The sequence below is a fragment of the Lithobates pipiens genome, unplaced genomic scaffold, assembly GCF_037356315.1.
Source record: "Lithobates pipiens isolate NorthernLeopardFrog02 unplaced genomic scaffold, aLitPip1_a1.2 Scaffold_10, whole genome shotgun sequence".
Taxonomy (NCBI): Eukaryota; Metazoa; Chordata; class Amphibia; order Anura; family Ranidae; genus Lithobates; species Lithobates pipiens.
In genome coordinates, this window is record NW_027507686.1 from 87,217,146 (window position 1) to 87,236,493 (window position 19,348).

Consider the following 19,348-nt stretch of genomic DNA (forward strand, 5'->3'; position numbering starts at 1 on the left):
TCTAACTTGGGCAGAAAGGAATGTTCCGTGCCTGTTGGCAGTTTTCATTCTGGGAGAAGAGAATTGGCAGGGGGACCACCTGAGTCGCCAGCAGTTATTCCCGGGGAATGGTCTCTTCGCCCTTACATTTTTTGGGCTGTTTGCCAAAGATGGGGGACTTTGGACTTAGATCTTCTAGCGTCCAGATTCAACATGAAGTTTGTCAACTTTGTGTCTAGGACAAGGGATCCACTCGCATGCGGAACAAATGCGTTGGTGTCCCCAGGGGATCAGTTCTCACTGATCTATGCATTTCCCCCTATTCAGTTGCTGCCTTGACTTCATTGCAGGATCAAGCTGGAAAGAAAGCCGGTAATTCTTGTAGCACCAGCATGGCCCAGAAGGTCATGGTATGCAAAAATCGTAAAGGTGGTGGTGGGGGATCCATGGTCCCTTCCATTACAGCCATACCTATTCTCACAGGGGCCAATATTCCATCCTACCTTACGAACGCTAAATTTAATGGCTTGGCTATTGAAACCCACATTCTGATGAAACATAGGCTTTACGGGTCAGTTATCTCTACTTTAATGTAAGGAAGCCAGCTTCCAGAGCTATATATTATAGAGTCTGGAGGGCTTATGTTTCCTGGTGTGAATCCAAGGGTTGGCACCCTCGGAGATATATCCTAGGCACAATTGTTGTCTTTCTACCATTAGGGGTAGAGATGAAGTTGGCCTTGAGTACTGTTAAAGACCAAGTCTCAGCTTTATCGGTCTTATTTCACAGACCGCTTGAACCTTTGGGGACTTGAACTTGGTTTTGTTAGTGTTAAAAAAACAGACATTTTAACCAATACAGCATATTCACTTAGTCCTTCTGACAAGGAAGCTGGTGTTCTTGGTTGCTATATCCTCAGCAAGGAGGGTTTCAGAATTGGCTGCTCTTTCTTGTAAAGACCCATACTTGATTATTCATGAGGACAGAGTGGTGTTACGCCCTCATCCAGGTTTTTTGCCAAAAGCGGTCTCAGGTTTTCACCTGAACCAAGATATTGTCCTGCCATAGTTTTTTCCAAAACCATGTTCCAGGGAAGAAAAGGCACTACATTATCTTCATGTGGTGAGAGCGGTCAAAGTCTATTTAAAGACCACTGCTCAGATTTGGAAGACTGATGTCTTATTTATTCTGCCAGAGGGTCCTAAGAAAACACAGGCAGTGTTGAAATCCACTGTCGCTAAGTGAATTTGGCAAGTTCTAATTCAGACTTATGGATTTAAGGGATAAGTTTCCCCCTTGTCAAGGCGAACTTTACCAGGTTGGTTAGCACTTCTTGGGTGGAGTGTGTCCCCAGGCCTCCATGGCTGAGATCTGTAAGGCCGCAACTTGGTCTTCAGTACATACATTCACCAAATTTTATCAGGTGGATGTAAAGAGGCATGACCATATCACCTTCGGGCGCAGTGTGCTGCAGGCAGCAGTACAAGCCCTCAAGTATGGGGGTACCCTGCCAGTTGTCTCTTCCTCCCCTCGAATAGCATTGCTATGGGACATCCCATTAAGTTGATAACTATGGCTCTGTGTCCCATGATGAACGATAAAGACAATAGGATTTTTATAACAGCTTACCTGTAAAATCCTTTTCTTGGAGTACATCATGGGACACAGAGGTCCCTCCCCTTTTTTGGGGGTTTAGATATATTGCTTTGCTACAAAAACTGAGGTACTCCTGGAAGGAGGAGGGGTTATATAGGGGAGTGAACTTTCTGTATTGGGTATACCAGTGTCCATCACCTGAAGGTGCCTATATACCCATTAAGTTAATAACTATGGCACCGTGTCCCATGATGTACTCCAAGAAAAGGATTTTACAGGTAAGCTGTTAAAAAATTATATTTCTCTCCCTAATACATCCCAATGAAATGGGCTTTAGGCCAGCGAAAAATAGGGCAATTAATACTTTTTATGAATATCCAGGCCTCCGATAATAAGATTTGTTCTAGAGTGATGAGGCTAAGGCCTTTGAGTGGCAGTACCTATGGCAATATCTTCGCTGCTTCGGGTTGGACCCCCAAATTTGCCAAATGGCTTCCCATCCTATAAAATGCTCCAGAGGCTAGGGTAGTGGCCAATGGTTGGACCTCTGACGCTTTTCCACTTTTAAGGGGAACGCGGCGGGGTGCCCCATTTCACCCATCCTATATGCGCTAGCGGTGGAACCCCTGGCAGCTGCTCTTGGGGCACATCCGGCTATTGGAGGGTTGACATCTGGTACAGTGGAGGAGAGGGCTCCATAACAATGATATGATACTGTATTTGACAGATTCTGGCCCTTCCCTCCTGATGGCCCTACAGATTATTAAAAACTTCAATAGATTCTCATGACTTAAAATGAATTGGGACAAGTCCCAGATTCTCCCCATAGATATGTTCCACGGGGGCTTGTCACAGGTCTTCTCCTCGCCACTCCCCCCCCCCCCCCACACACACACACACACACGCCGATACCGTCGGATCAGAGGTCTGTGCTTGGGCGGGAAAACCCTCTTTTGAAAAGAGGGGGGGTGCGATGTGACAGAGGGGGCGGGGCTTAGAGAGGCGTTGGCGTGCAGCAAAGTCCAGCCCAGGAGTATATTTAAATGCTCAATTTTTGCTGGCTGCAGATGTCGGAGGGACACAAAAGCAAAAAGGGGCATGTAAGAGGTTGGTGATACAGACATTCTCTTGGCACTTTTACTATTTCTTCTCGTAGTACCTCTGCATTTGTGCATCGGGCTATAGTCAGAAGGGGGGATTGAAACACCCCCAAAAAAGGGCTAAAAGGGTCTCCTTCATGCTCTAGAAAGCCTACTCATCTCTACAATAGCATCCTCCCCTGAGAGGGGGGGCTGGTCAGAGTGAGCATTGGGGCCATGCAATGGTTTCAACACTGCAAACCCTGTCTATATTACTAAAGAGGTCTTTTTCCTCAGCCATGATAGGATTTGAAAAAATCCCAGTGTGGGACAAAATGCGACAGATTTCCTTCCATTACCCAGGACCCTCAGGAACTGGGGACAGGACAAGGTGAATTCCCGCAGGGGACCGTGGTGAGGCTGATGACTCCTCTTCTGAGGGGTTAAATGCGGGGGGATCAGCTTCACAATCTGTAAGATTGATAGTGCAGTTTCTTGCTGAATGGTCTGCTCCAAATTTATGCTACCCTTAACTGAGTGTTTTGTATTTGCTAAAGCCTCCTCAAGCTGTGCATGCCTTTCCTGTCCATTCATTACTGGAAAAGCTTTTTGTGTCTGACTGGGATCACCCAGATAAGCATTTTTTCCCTCCTAAAAAGTTTTTTCACACTTTATCCTATGGGGGAAAAAAAAATCATTAAAGGTGGGGACTCTGCTATATCCTCTGTGCATAAAAAAAAATTTGACTTGTCCGGCAGACAATGCTCAAATGCTTAGGGATCTGACGGATTAAAAGGTTGGAATTCCTATTAAATAAAACCCTGAAAATAAGACCTACCCTGACAATAAGACCTAGCATTATTTTCCAGCGGGCTGGAATATAAGCCCTACCCCGAAAATAAGCCCTAGTTTAAAATACTTGAAAAATCATATAATCCACTCTATTACAGTAGAATATAATGTACAATGTGTGTGTTTCTGTAATATAATTATGGGGGAAGAGAGCTCCGGTGGGTCACAGAAGCGCAAAGAGGCGCTATAATGAAGGTATTTGGCACAATTATATTACAGAAACACACACATTGTACATTATATAATACTGTAATAGAGTGGATTTTAGGATCTTACAAGCATTTTAACTCGGTTCACACTGGGGATTTCTGTCAGGCAGAGAGAGAGGGGGAGAGAAGACAGCATATTACATGGTAAGACCTACCCCGAAAATAAGCCCTACTGTGTCTTTTACTAACAAAATTAGTATAAGACCCGGATTTATTTTCGGGGAAACAAGGTAGCAGCTTTATGCTTGCAATAGTCGCTATGAGAAATTCTATCCTTCAGGCCTTATGCCTTCGCTAAGTGATATGCAAAAGGTTTCTTGCTAGTCTTCCTTTTTGCAGTGAAACGGCTGTTTGTGGATTATTTGGGCAATAGAATTTCTAGTGGAAAAAGTACCCCTGTGAACAGACCACACGGGCCTCACAAACTTCTCTCTTGAACACGTGACCCTCACATCTTAAATACCCCTTCCCAGACTCCCCAGCGGGGCTTGGCACTCGGCACTCCCACTGATTGGTTCCGAGAAGGTAATCTAGGTAACAACTAGGTTAAAAATCCTACACACAAAAAAAACTAATTGGTGCCTGAGTTCTTTTCTTGGGTGCTGGGGAAGGAAAAAAAAAAGAAAAAAAGAAAACCTGTTTAAACATTAACATTTATCACAACAACATATTCAATGCTGTACGCATACCACCCAGCTAACTGCCTAAGCCCACCCAGACTCCGGTGAACTCGACAGTCGATCTTGATGCATCCTGTACACTATACACTCTGTTTTGAAGGGCGAAATTCCATCATCAATACAATGGAATTTCCTCCTTCATAGACACATGAAATAACTCTCTAACACGTTCTAGTTGCTTGTAAAAGGAAAATCTTTGCCTACTACCGCTCCTTTTCTGCCGACTCACGCCACCTAGTGGTCAGAGCCGCTTTAACTGCAAGTGTTTTAACAAATAGAGCATGATAGGCTAAGAGCCTGAAGGACTTGATGCGCATCTTCCTGTAGAACTACCTGACTAACTACCCCAGAGTCCTTGTGAATTGCAGAAACACTGAAAAAATTGAAGACACAAGGAAACTCTTCTCCTCTTTCTGCAGAACTTCTCAAAGACTTGGCTCCAGGAACAGTTCACCAATAGAACCTTGGGTCAGGTACAGTTAGACCTTTCCCTTGAGCATCAACAGTAGTAATGAAATTAATGGCACTCTCTTTATCCAGTCTGCATATTATAACTTTGTCACAGTAGATGTGCTGACCATAGCTCCAATGTAACAAGCATCTTTGAAATCCGTCCGGAAAAACATCTCTCGCAGTGACTCTGAGACTTTAAGCTGGTCCTGCACATTTTCCTCATGTCACTTCCCTTACAATGTCAATGACTTCGCCCAGTATGAGGGGGCGAAAAATCAAGTCCATACTCTGTTGCCGCCCACTTATATAAACTCTCAGGGGCTTAATAACCCCGTCATCCTAGGGCAGTGTCTGTGCACCGGCAACAGTCCAATTCTAACATAAAAGATTTAAAAGTCTAAAACCTTTAATCGTGGTAACCTCGGCTCGGAAGTACCAATCATCCCCCTCATCAGAACCGGTCTCTACTGGCAAATCAGGCGAGAAGTCTCCGGCAGGCAGATAATTCTCTGTAGTGACACTTGTAGTACCCCGCTGCTTACACCTGAACACCTTCCCCCAGATATCTGGCCTCGGGGTGCAGGAGGCAGGCCTGCCTCTGTGGTGGTGGGGTTTCTTGCTCTTCTCCTCTGCCTGAACGACTCATGCTGAAACGGCGGTCTTCTTCCACAGAGTCACATCCGCAACCTCCGCGAGGGTTTCCCGGGCTTCGGAAAGGGCAGGATCCCTCGTAGTAGTCTGACCCCCGAAAGACGGCACCGGGGCAAATCCGACAGACTCTTCTGTGGCGACACCCGTGGTCCAATTGTAGTGAAAGGCCTGGGCGGAACACATAGTCCCCACACTTCTAACGTCTTGAGAACGGTCGGGGATTGGCAACCAGCCCATTGCATCTTCCACACAGCATCCCGAGGGCCTCAACTTCCCCTATGTTGCACAAGATGAACCTCCCCTGTGGCAACAACCGAATGCCCATATCCGTAATCACCATCCCAGGCATCTGCACATTTGCCGCACCCCTCACTGTAGGCATCCTGGGTCCAGGCGCTGACTGCGCGTGCAGAGACTGGTACGTTTTCAGACTTTCCTCAAAGCTCCAAGAAAACAGACTCACTCCTTCCTTCCGCAACACACTCACGTTGTGCCTCGTGCGGGGAAAAGATCAGCCTGGACTCCTCTCACTGGGCACTGGCTCCTGTGTAGTTTCATGGGCTTTTTATACATGCTCCTCCCATGCTTACGCACCTCAGTGAAAGTCTCTCCAAAATGGCGCTGATCTTTGTGGCGCAGTTCAAAAACATTCTTCACCCTCTGTTCCAAGGCCCTGCGAGGTAACGGTAAATCCCGGACTGTGAGCCCCCACATGTAGCAGGCCATAACCCTTTGTAGGGTGGCGTTGATTAACTGGGCTTACCGGTTACCTCCGCTTGGCTTGTCCTTTCACGTCTAGGGGTTCCCAGGGTTGATACCCAACAACTTGAACGCTGACACAAATAAAGTCCTTTTGAAAGGTTTTATTTTGCAGTGATAACATCCAATAACAGTCTCTCATGGGAACAGAGGGCACGGGGTGAAGAACTCAGGCACCTTGAACTGCAGATCTAACAAAGTCTCTAGTTCCACCCAGATAGTAGCCACTCGCAGCTGGGTACTTCAAGGCTGAACAGATCTCTAGCTAGAGATCATGGCAGTCAGCACGTTGACTCAAAACTTGAAACAATCCTATGAAGGTGTACAAGTTGCAACTAAGGGTGAACAGGAACCTTTTTCTTCAGTACCTGGAACGTTCTCTGTCTCCTTAATAGTACTGGAAAAAGTGTGGATTCGTCAATGTCCTTCTCAACTCAGTAACCAGGCACTTCTCAGGATGCCACTTGTTGGCCCTCCTCCGAAGAGTCCTCCCTCGGTCACTTCCATGAGCTGTGGTGCCCCTCCAAGCCAAGAGCACACCCGGACACCTTGAATCCTCGAACACCCCGTGACCGGGACCCCCCAAGGGGCTACCCCGGTCCTGGAACAAGAACAGACCACACGGGCCTCACAAACTCCTCTCTTGAACACGTTACCCACGCATCTTAAGTACCCCTTCCCAGGCTCCCCAGTGGGGCCCGGCACTCCCACTGTTCCGAGAAGGTTGATACTCAAAACCTCCAACCAGGCCAGGTTCTGGCCTGTCATGTGCACCTCCCTGTTCACATGACTAGGCAGAACTTCTAACATGGCCCAGCCAGACTTATTTCAAGGCCAGCCTACATAATTAACCCTCAGAACCCCTACCGTTCTGAGGCAAAAACTAAATTTTCATCTGCATGACACTTTGTCCAAAATGTCATCCGCTACACACATAATGTTTATAAAACTGTTATTATATGACCCACACATAGATTCTGACAACACTTCCAACATAAAAAAAACTATATTCATACACCAAATATAAGTATAATTGCGCTACCAAAGGAATATGAAAACATATGTGTAGCAGCCAGCATCAACAATGATACAATTGCATAAAAAATACTGAACAAAAAATGCAGTGCTTAAAATGAAAAATCACCCCACAGTGAATAAAGTAATAAAGTGAAAACTACAAATCTGTGGTGTAACATGAACTAAGCCTAATGTGGTAAAAATAAAAAGAACACAATTCATATAAATAAACAAGTGCAAGAGTCCATGTAGAACATATCGCGCAAATCAAAAAACTACTATATTGGATGAATAAATGGTAGCTATAGCCTGAAACCAGACCTAGACCATATAAAGAAACAATTGTCCCTTGAACAATGGATGGTCACTTCTCACTGGAGAGTAGCCGGAAATAGCAGCAATGCCAGACATCCAGTGCCTAAAAAGTTGGAACGATGTAGACACCACCAAGTCAACACCCCTTAGAGTACCACAACACACAGATTGTATAAAAGAAAGGTAATGGGTACTCTTACCCGAAGATGTGGACTCACACAACTTAGTGGTGAGTCATTCAGGCATCAAGTTGCAACTAACAGCAATCAATCCTCCCATGGGGGTGATGTAGACCTCAGCTGCACCGAGCAATCCTCCGTACTCTCCACAATCAGGATGTCCAATATGGGATACCACCAACTTGAACTCCAAAGATGTTACATGTATTCACACCAGGGCTGAAACAACTAATCGATCGACAACTAATCGATTATGAAATTAATTGATTACTATTTTCATAATCGATTAATCGGCCAGTAACATAATGGGGTTAAAAAACATCTAAAATGAGCCCTTTATAGTACAGAAATATAATCACTACTGTAAATATTACTTTCGCAGTTCTACAGTAAAAAAAATGAACCCCTTCCAGTAGTGATTATCTGCTTTTTTTGTACTATAAAGGGCTAATTTTAGTCTTTTTCACCCCATTATGTTACTAAACATGTTAGGCCTGGTTCACATCTATATGTTTATTGGTGCTTTTTGCAGAAACGCACTACAGTTCATTTACATGGTTTCCTATTGGACACGTTCATATCTGTGCGTTTTTCAGCCACTGCATATTTGGAGAGGGTCAGGGACTTTTAACGCAAAACGATACTTTTTTTGTTTAATATACTTTAATGTAGAAGCTGCAGAAAAGAATGTAATGCGTTTTTGCAGCAATTTGTGTTTTTTAATCTGCCCAAAAATGCAAAAAACACAAATTGCCGTAAAATCACGTGCGCAAAAATCAAAACGCACAGCAAAAAGCACTGCAGAAACAGATCAAAAGCAAAAACTGCATAGATGTGTACCGAGCCTTATGCTGGCCTCACGGATCAATTTTCAGGTGAGAATATTCAGATGAAAATTTTTTGTACATTCGCTGAATGAAAGAATTCTGTTTGAAATTTTCACTTAATTTCTGAAAGAAAACCACATACACTGTCAGAAAATTCCTTTGACCAAGAAGTTTTCTATTTCCAAATTTTTCCTGTCACTGTGGTTGAAAATGAACGTCAATTTGACCCACTTTTTTTTTTTTTAAGGTTATTAACCGATTAATCGAAACAATAATCGGCCAACTAATCGATTATGAAAATAATCGTTCGTTGCAGCCCTAATTCACACCCAAGTTGGTGTATGGGAAAAATAAAAAAGGGAAACAGAAGGCCTCCTCATAGAGCAGATTAATCCGGTAAAAAAAATGTATTAAAAGTAAAAAATCTGTAAAAATCTAAATACATGCATGTACAAGCCATCAGTGAAGAGGGGTACAAAAAAAACAAGACTATCTTTAAAAAAGCATGGAAGATATGGCCTGCAGGCTATGTACCCGACATGTTTCACACTAACGTGCTTCAACTGGGGCATAACAGCGTGGGATTTCACAGCCAGGTTATGCCTCAGTTGAAGCACGTTAGTGCGAAACATGTCGGGTACATAGCCTGCAGGCCATATCTTCCATGCTTTTTTAAAGATAGTCTTGTTTTTTTTGTACCCCTCTTCACTGATGGCTTGTACATGTATGTATTTCGATTTTTGTTGATTTTTTACTTTTAATAAAAAATTTTACCGGATTAATCTGCTCTATGAGGAGGCCTTATCCTTTTTTATTTTTCCATACACCAACTTGGGTGTGAATACATATAACTTCTTTGGAGTTCAAGTCGGTGGTATCCCATATTGGACATCCTGATTGTGGAGAGTACGGAGGATTGCTCGGTGCAGCTGAGGTCTACATCACCCCCATGGGAGGATTGATTGCTGTTAGTTGCAACTTGATGCCTGAATGACTCGCCACTAAGGTGTGTGGGTCCACACCTTCAGGTAAGAGTACCCATTACCTTTCTTTTATACAATCTGTGTGTTGTGGTACTCTAAGGAGTGTCAAATCAATGGTGTCTACATTATTCCAATTTTTTAGGCACTGGATGTCTGACATTGCTGCTATTTCCGGCTACTCTCCAGTGAGAAGTGACCATCCATTGTTAAAGGGACAATTGTTTCTTTATATGGTCTAGGTCTGGTTTCAGGCTATAGCTACCATTTATTCATCCAATATAGTAGTTTGTTTGATTCATGTGATATGTTCTACATGGACTCTTGCACTTGTTTATTTATATGAATTGTGTTCTTTTTATTTTTACTACATTTGGCTTAGTTTATGCTACGCCACTGATTTGTAATTTTCACTTTATTACTTTATTCACTGTGGGGTGATTTTTCATTTTAAGCGCTGCATTTTTTGTTCACTATACTCATACACCCAATGGTACAGTGGTTGAAGTCCCAGTGATGGTAACCAATTGAGGATGTAGACGTGGAGTTGGTTAGGGTGTGAATCCAATTACAAAACTTTCAGCAGACCACATTTGGATACCAGGAGACACACACAAACTTCACAGGACGCTTTTTAACCTTGAGGTGCCATCCTCTTTTTTTTTTTTTTTAATCCAAAGCTACTTTTTGGACAGCCCTGTCACTTTGATATACACAGGCTGGTTTACACTACCAACATTTGTGTCTGTCTAGCTGTGTGCTTAAGTTTTCTCTCTGGGCAGATCCATATACACTTTTGCTTACCAGCAAACTATAAACGCCAAACCGCTGTAGCTGATTTTATGAGCTTACATCCTAAACTGGTTGGTTATTTACTTACCTTCCTCAATTCTGACAACAAATTTGTTTACACACAATACTCTATCTATGTGATCCTGAAGAAGCATACTCTTACGAGCAACATGTAGAGCGAACAGTTTTGTAATTGGATTCACACCCTGACATCTACATCCTCAATTGGTTACCATCACTGGGACTTCAACCACTGTACCATTGGGTGTATGAGTATAATTTGTTTACGTTGGAAGTGTTGTCAGAATCTATATGTTTGGGTCATATAATAGTTTAATAAACGTTATGTACAAATAATCCTTTTTAACATTTTTTTCTACAAATAAAATACCTTCATTATTTTTATATGGTCTACCCATGTGCCTTTTTAAAGTCTGTTTTTTTTTTTTTAGTCTTTAGTTTCTATAAATATCCATTATTGGGACGTTGGCACACTGTTATCTGTATATCCACAGTAAGTTACCCTGTGAGGATATACGTTAAATCCATAATCCTTTCTATACATGTGTATTGCTTTGCTACAAAGTACTCACAGTAGTGGTAGGGGTTATATAGGGAGGCAGCTTCCTGTTTAGGGTGTGCCAGTGCCATAGTAATTACTATGGCTCTGTGTCCCGTGATGTACGTCAGAGAAAAGGATTTCACAGGTAAGCTGCTATAAAAAAATCCTATTTTTTTACATGAATAATGTATACTTGCCCAGGCAAATATAACACAATTTGGGACAGATGGTTACAATCCTCATCAACCTGTGTCTCCTAATATGCATAGTGTTCTTCTTATCGAGCATCATTTGAACTCCTTCCTATTATCTGTATGTCTCTATATGCAATGTATGATCGTAACTGTCTATGGAAATATTAGAAGAAATATGCATAGATAAAAATCGCCAACAGAATATCCTAAAACATTCAGTGATAGCATTCAGTGGGTTAAAGACATCAAACACAAATAAATGAGTGGCATAAAAGTCCATGCAAAAGTCCTTAAATAAGTGTACGGTGCCTTGTCCCATCAGGAGTTTAAAGCATTCTTATCCTAAATACCATCAGCGATCAACCACGTGAACACCCCTTTGATGCAAAGAATTAAATAAGCCTGGTATCTCCACAGGGATTTAAGATTATAAGATCAAGTTGGACACGCTCTCAAGGTTACCAAAGATCTTTCCTGGGATGGTTCAGCACAGCAGGTGCAACTTCACTCACTTTGGCATCCATGTTCTTCTGAGCTCTGTAGCTCTCCCTGTAATCTTCTGCTGGACTTGCTGAAAAAAACGTTATTGCCTGGTGACTTCCTGTTTGTAAGACCGCTGGCTCCTATCCCTCTCCTATGGAAATAACTGACACCAGTTTTTTGGGTTTATTTTTCCCTTTTCTTTTTTTTTTTTTTTCCTTTTGTGTGCTTATTGGGTTGTATTCTTCATTCATATATTGGTTTATACAGTTGTTCCCGTGTGTGTGTGTATATATGTGTGTAATATGTATATGTGTATGTATGTATGTGTATATGTATATGTATGTATATGTGTGTATATATATATATATATATATATATATATATATATATATATATATATATATATATATATATATATATATAAACCTTTGTTTAAATTTAAAAAAAGTTTGCCACCAACATTTAGACGAACCTGTGAAATGCTGGGAGAATATAGTCTGGTCAGAGGAGACCAAAATGTAACTCTTTGGATGCCATAATCATAATACAGGCACTGCACATCACTCCAACAACACTATACCAACAGGGAAGTTTGGAGGTGGGAACATCATGCTGTGAGGCCATGTTTCAGCATACATTACTGCTAAACTTTATATCATTGAAGGAAGGATGAATGGAAAAATGTACAAAGACATTCTTGATACAAATCTGCTGCCATCTACCAGGATGATGAAGAGCAAACAAGGCATGACATTTCAGCAAGACAATGATCTCAAACACAAAGCCAAGACAATTCTCAATTGGTTTCAAAGTAGGATAGAAAATAAAGTCGCTAGAATAGCCCAGCCAATCGCCTGACTTGAATCCAATAGAAAACCTGTGAAAAGAACTAAAGATCAGACTTCATAGAAGAGGCCCACGGAACCTTTAAGATTTGAAGACTGTGTGGAAGAATGGGCCAAAATCACATCTGAGCATTGCATGCGACTAGTTTCTCCATACAGGAGGCGTCTTGAAGCTGTCATTACTAACAAAGGATTTGGTACGAAATATTAAATACGTTTCAGTTAGTGTGTTCAGTAGTTTTCCCTGTGTCATTCCAGGCTATGTAACCCCTGACAATTAAATGTAGCATTTTGCTATATCTCTTTGATCGGTGCCAAAAATACCTGTTTTATCTTATCAGAAATTTCTGTGATCTAAAGAATGCTGTTGCTTCATAGATACAATACATTTGGAAAGTGCTGTCACCCTAGCATAGGAACTTTAGTGGTGTGTACATTTCATCTTTATTTGTATACAATACTTGGCAGCTATTTACATAAATCGTGTTAGACGGTAGATTCTCTTTAGTGGTGTATACATTTCCTCTGGAATTGCAAACAATATTTAAAGCGGAACACCACCCAAAAGGGGAAGCTCTGCTTGTTGGCTGGGGTGCGACATCACGGGATCCCTGGACAGGTAAGTGTCCTAATATTAGCTACAGTATTTGTAGCTGCTAACTTTTAATTTGGGGGGGGGGGGGCTGGAGCTCCACTTTAACTGCTATTTACATTTTACCAATCTATATATTTCAGGTATCCTGCTAGAATGCATCTAGCCTTCTAAGCAATAGATGTTTACAGCTGTTTCTGACTTTAGTTACATATGGTACAATAATTTAGATCTTATGCACATCATGTAGTCATGCCATTTATTTGCAATTTTGTTTAGATGATGGTATATACTTGCCTAGGATGTTGCATGTGTCCTATACTTTTGGTAAAAACATTCGGTAACATTCCATTGGAGCATCAGCTAACAGACTTTGTACGTGTTAATTTTATTGCAGCTAAAAACTGCTTGTAAACCTTTATCTGTTTTGTCCACAATGCTTAATTCTTATCTATGTTCTTTACGCATTGTGCAGGGCATGTGTGGATCCTGCTGGGCTTTCTCTGTGATTGGAAATATTGAAGGACAGTGGTTCTTGAAGAAAGGCTCCCTTGTTTCCTTGTCTGAGCAAGGTATTGTGGTTTTAAGAATAATTTATTTCAGATACTTGTATAGTGCTGTCAATTTACACAGTGCATTATATATATATATATATATATATATATATATATATATATATATATATATACACTCACACACAGTATCTCACAAAAGTGAGTACACCCCTTACATTTTTGTAAATATTTTATTATATCTTTTCATGTGACAACATTGAAGAGATGACACTTTGCTACAATGTAAAGTAGTGAGTGTACAGCTTGTATAACACTGTCCCTAAAAAAAATCTCAACACGCAGCCATTAATGTCTAAACTGCTGGCAACAAAAGTGAGTACAACCCTAAATGAAAATGTCCCAATTAGCCATTTTCCCTCCCCGATGTCATGTCACTCGTTAGTGTTACAAGATCTCAAGTATGAATGGGGAGCAGGTGTGTTAAATTTGGTGTTATCGCTCTCACTCTCTCATACTGGTCACTGAAAGTTCAACATGGCACCTCATGTCAAAGAACTCTGAGGATCTGAAAAAAAAGAATTGCTGCGCTACATAAAGATGGTCTAGGCTATAAGAAGATTGCCAAGACCCTGAAACTGAGCTGCAGCACAATGGCCAATACCATACAGCAGTTTAACAGGACAGGTTCCACTTAGGACAGGCCTCACCATGGTCGACCAAAGAAGTTGAGCACACATGCTCAGCGTCATATGACGTATGAGTGCCTGCAGCATTGCTGCAGAGGTTGAAGGAGTGGGGGCTCAGACCATACACCACACACTGCATCAAATTGCTGTGCATGGCTGTCATCCCAGAAGGAAGCCTCTTCTAAAGATGATGCACAAGAAAGCCCACAAACTGTTTTCTGAAGATAAGCAGATTAAGGGCATGGATTATTGAAACCATGTCCTGTGGGTCTGATGAGACCAAGATAAACTTTTTTGGTTCCGATGGTGTCAAGCATGTGTGACAGGAACCAGGTGAGGAGTACAAAGATAAGTGTGTCTTGCCTACAGTCAAGGATGGTGATGGGGGTGTAATGGCCTGGGGCTGCATGAGTGCTGCCAGCACTAGGGGGCTACAGTACATTGAGGGAACCATGAATGCCAACATGTACTGTGACATACTGAAGCAGAGCATGGTCCCCTCCCTTTGGAGACTGGGCCGCAGGGCAGTATTCCAACATAACGACCCCAAACACACCTCCAAGACGACCACTGCCTTGCTAAAGAAGCTGAGGGTAATGGTTATGGACTGGCCAAGCATGTCTCCAGACCTAAACTCTATTGAGCTTCTGTGGGGCATCCTCAAACAGAAGTTGGAGGACTGCAAGGTCTCTAACATCCACCAGCTCTGTGATGTCATCATGGAGGAGTGGAAGAGAACACCAGTGACAACCTGTGAAGCACTGGTGAACTCCATGCCTAAGAGGGTTAAGGCAGTGCAGCAAAATAATGGTGGACACACAAAATATTGACACTTTGGTCCCAATTCGGACATTTTCACTTAGGGGTTTACTCACTTTTGTTGCCAGCAGTTTAGACATTAATGGCTGTGTGTTGAGTTATTTTGAGTAGACCACAAATTTACACTGTTATACAAGCTGTACACTCACTACTTTACATTGTAGCAAAGTGTCGTTTCTTCAGTGTTATCACATGAAAAGATATAATAAAATATTTACAAAAAATGTGAGGGTTGTACTCACTTTTGTGAGATACTGTAAATGTAAATATACAGCGGGTAAAATAAGTATTGAACACATCACCATGTTCTAGGTAAATATATTTCTAAAGATGCTATTGACATGAAGTTTTTACCACATGTCAGTAACAACCCATGCAATCCATACATACAAAGAAACCAAAACAAATAAGTTTGTAAATTAAGTTATGTGTAATCAAATGGAATGACACAGGGAAAAAGTATTGAACACGCTAACTGAAATGTATTTAACCACTTGCCTACTGGGCACTTAAATCCCCCTCCTGCCACATATCTTTGGTGAAAATAACCCAAATTAGTGGATATTTTGTCTTTGTGAAAGTTAGAGAGCCCACAAGCTGTGGTGCAAATCATACAAAATTGATCACACCTGATGTACTGGTGGCCATTTCTTGCGACCCGAACAAGCCAGGAAAGTACAAATACCCCCCAAATGACCCCTTTTTGAAAGTAAACATTCCAAGGTATTTAGTAAGAGGAATGGTGAGCTTTTTGATGTTGTCATTTTTACCCACAATTCTTTGCAAAATTAAGATTTTTTATTTTAATTTTTTCCACAAAATTGTCGTAATAGGTTATTTCTCTCATGTGGCATGTGTTTACCACAAATAATGCCCCAAAATAAATTCTGCCACTCCTCCTGATTATTACGATACTACATGTGTGGGACTTTTCCACAGCCTGGCCATTCAGAGAGGGCCAACATGGAGGGAGCACCATCACGTGTTCTAGGAGCATAAATTACACATCTAACTTGTTAACTACCTATTAAATTTTTGAAGGCTCTGGAGCACCAGGACAATGACACGTGACACTGACGTGGCACCGATGACAGATGGCACTAATACGTGGCACTGATGACATGTGACACTGATGACAGATGGCATTGATGACACGTGACACTGATAACAGATGACACGTGGCACTGATGACAGATGGCACTAATATGTGGCACTGATGACACGTGACACTGATATGGCACCGATGACAGATGGCACTATGTGGCACCGATGACAGATGGCACTATGTGGCACTGATGACAGGTGGCAGTGGGGGCAGATGGCACTGATGACAGGTGGCAGTGGGGGCAGATGGCACTGATGACAGGTGGCAGTGGGGACGGATGGGCACTTTATTTTCATTTTTTTTTTCACTAACCGCTGTATCTCACAGCGGTTCATCTCTCCCTCCTCACATGCTGTCTGTGTTAGGAGGGAGAGTCGGCGATGAGAGATGATCTCCTATGTTTACATAGGAGATCATCTCTCATTGGACACACTGATAGCGCTGTAAACGGCCACTGTGATTGGCCATTTACAGCGATCTGTGACTGGCTGTGTCCGAGTGACATGGGCAGCACAGAACTTCCCTGATACTTCCCAGATACAGTTGTGCTCAAAAGTTTGCATACCCTGGCAGAAATTGTGAAATCTTGACATTAATATTAAAAAAATATCTCTGACTGTGCCAAAAAACTGTCTTTTTTATTTTCTTATTTAGGGATAGCAATCCCATGAAGCCATCTATTATCACATAGTTTTTTGGATCCTTTTTAAATCATAATGATAACAGAAATAACCCAAATGGCTCTGATCAAAAGTTTACATACACTGGAATGTTTGGCCTTGGTGCAGACACAGAAGGTGGCACAAAAATGGTAATTAAAGGTTATTTTCCCACATTTGTGCATTTTTGAATCACAATTAGTTTTTGAATATAAATAGTCAATTTGTTTTTTTTAGCTCTTACATGGATTCACTAAGCAGGCTAGACACTGAGCCATGAGGAGGTAGAAAAGAACAGTCAAAAGACCTGCGTAACAAGGTAATGAAACTTTACAAAGATGGAAAAGGATATAAAAAAATATCCAAAGCCTTGAATATGCCAGTCAGTACTGTTCAATCACTTAATAAGAAGTGGAAAATTAGGGGTTCCTCTGATACCAAGCCATGGTCAGGTAACCGCAGGAGAAATACATAGTGCATCCATGTGAGAGCTAACAAACTCATTGGCTATTTATGCACAAACACAAATTGTGATTTAAAAAGCCACAAATGCTGGAAATTAACCTTTACTTGCCATTTTAATCTGTGTGTGCCACATTCTGTGTCTGTACCAAGGACAAATATTCCAGGGTATGTAAACGTTTGACCAAGGCCATTTGGGTGATTTCTGTTATTATGATTTTAAAAAGATCCAAAAAAACTATGCAATAAATGGCTTCATGTGAATGCTATCTTTAACCACTAGGCGTCTGCGCTATGGTGTCCGTTTAATAAACTGTGATAAGCCGAGATCATGATGATCACCGCTTATCTCAGAGCATTGTCGGTTTAATATACTGAGATGAGTGCTGGAGAACTTATTCTTCTCTTCTCATCTCAGTACACAGAACATCTGCATTCTCTGCAACAGAAACGGTCTGTTTAATAAACAGAGATGCCACTTTATCACTGTGCTTCTCTTTTAAGTTCTCCTTTCTTGCTTCTCCAGCCCAGAGGTGGAGTTAGCAGGAAGAAAGAGGAGATCTCTGCCAGAGAATAGCTTCTTTCTTCGTCCGTGGCCAAAAATGAAAGTAAAAATTTCTTAACTGCAGTGAAAAATACACTAACAGCAGGTTACAATTACAGTAACTATACAATTACACACACACACACACACACACACACACACACATATTAGGGGTGCAACGGATCAAAAAACTCATGGAACGGATCGTTCCTCGGATCAGAGTCCCGGATCGGATAATTTTTCGGATCAGCAAATAATAATTGTAATTTGCAAAAACCTGTGAAAATTCCACCACCATATAGTCCCCACTGTAATATCCACAAACTCCCCCACTGTAATATACATCTCCCCCACTAATATTGGCTGAGCATGGCTGGGTATCGCTGGGTATTGCTGGGTATTGCTGGGTATTACTGGGTATTACTGGGTATTGGCAGGGTATTGGCAGAGTATTGGCAGGTTTGGCAGGGTATTGCCGAGTATTGGCAGAGTATGGAGGGATGGCTGTGATTGCAATTGTTACAGAGCAGCTCTGTGAGTACTACAGATCCAGCCCACAGCCTTGCTTCTATCCGATCTCTCCCCTCCACTTTACAGAAGGGATAGAGGAACTGGCATCATCATGACGCCGGTTTGTTTACAAATAATCGCTCCATCATTTATATATATATATAATATATACATACATATATACATACACAGTGGTGTGAAAAAGTGTTTGCCCCCTTCCTCATTTCCTGTTCCTTTGCATGTTTGTCACACTTAAGTGTTTCGGAACATCAAACCAATTTAAACAATAGTCAAGGACAACACAAGTAAACACAAAATGCAATTTGTAAATGAAGGTGTTTATTATTAAAGGTGAAAAAAAATCCAAACCATCATGGCCCTGTGTAAAAAAGTGATTGCCCCCCTTGTTAAAACATACTATAACTGTGGTTGTCCACACCTGAGTTCAATTTCTCTAGCCACACCCAGGCCTGATTATTGCCACACCTGTTCACAATCAAGGCATCACTTAAATAGGAGCTGCTTGACACAGTAAGGTCCACCAGAAGATCCTTAAAAGCTACACATCATGCCGAGACCCAAAGAAATTCAGGAACAATTGAGAAAGAAAGTAATTGAGATCTATCAGTCTGGAAAGGGTTATAAAGCCATTTCCAAAGCTTTGGGAATCCAGCGAACCACAGTGAGAGCCATTATCCACAAATGGCGAAGACATATATACACACACAATCTCTCCTCCACGTCCTTCACATTTGTGTATTAGGCAGTGCAAAGGCAGTGTTGTGGCTACAGAAGTACAACTGATGCTGTAATTTTTGACAGCTGTGCAGATGATGCATCGCTGATAACACAAGATGTGTACACACATGGCTGTAAAATTAAGAGCATCAGATGAGTCCAGTACACACTGCGTTTGCATAAGTGTATATGTTAATATGCATTTTACACACACACACATATATATTATTTTTATGTATTTATTATTTTAATTGTTAATTTAATAT

The 19,348-nt window shown here is 41.7% G+C and overlaps 1 protein-coding gene across 1 annotated transcript in view; it reads left to right on the forward strand.

Moving 5' to 3' along the window:
* The window catches only part of CTSF (cathepsin F), a 146,856-nt gene that overhangs the window by 40,935 nt on the left and 86,573 nt on the right, over window positions 1-19,348 (forward strand). Inside the window, exon 8 of the mRNA XM_077456686.1 lies at window positions 13,520-13,616. Coding sequence (XP_077312812.1) covers window positions 13,520-13,616 — 97 coding nt within the window. The remainder of the gene's footprint in view (window positions 1-13,519; window positions 13,617-19,348) is intronic.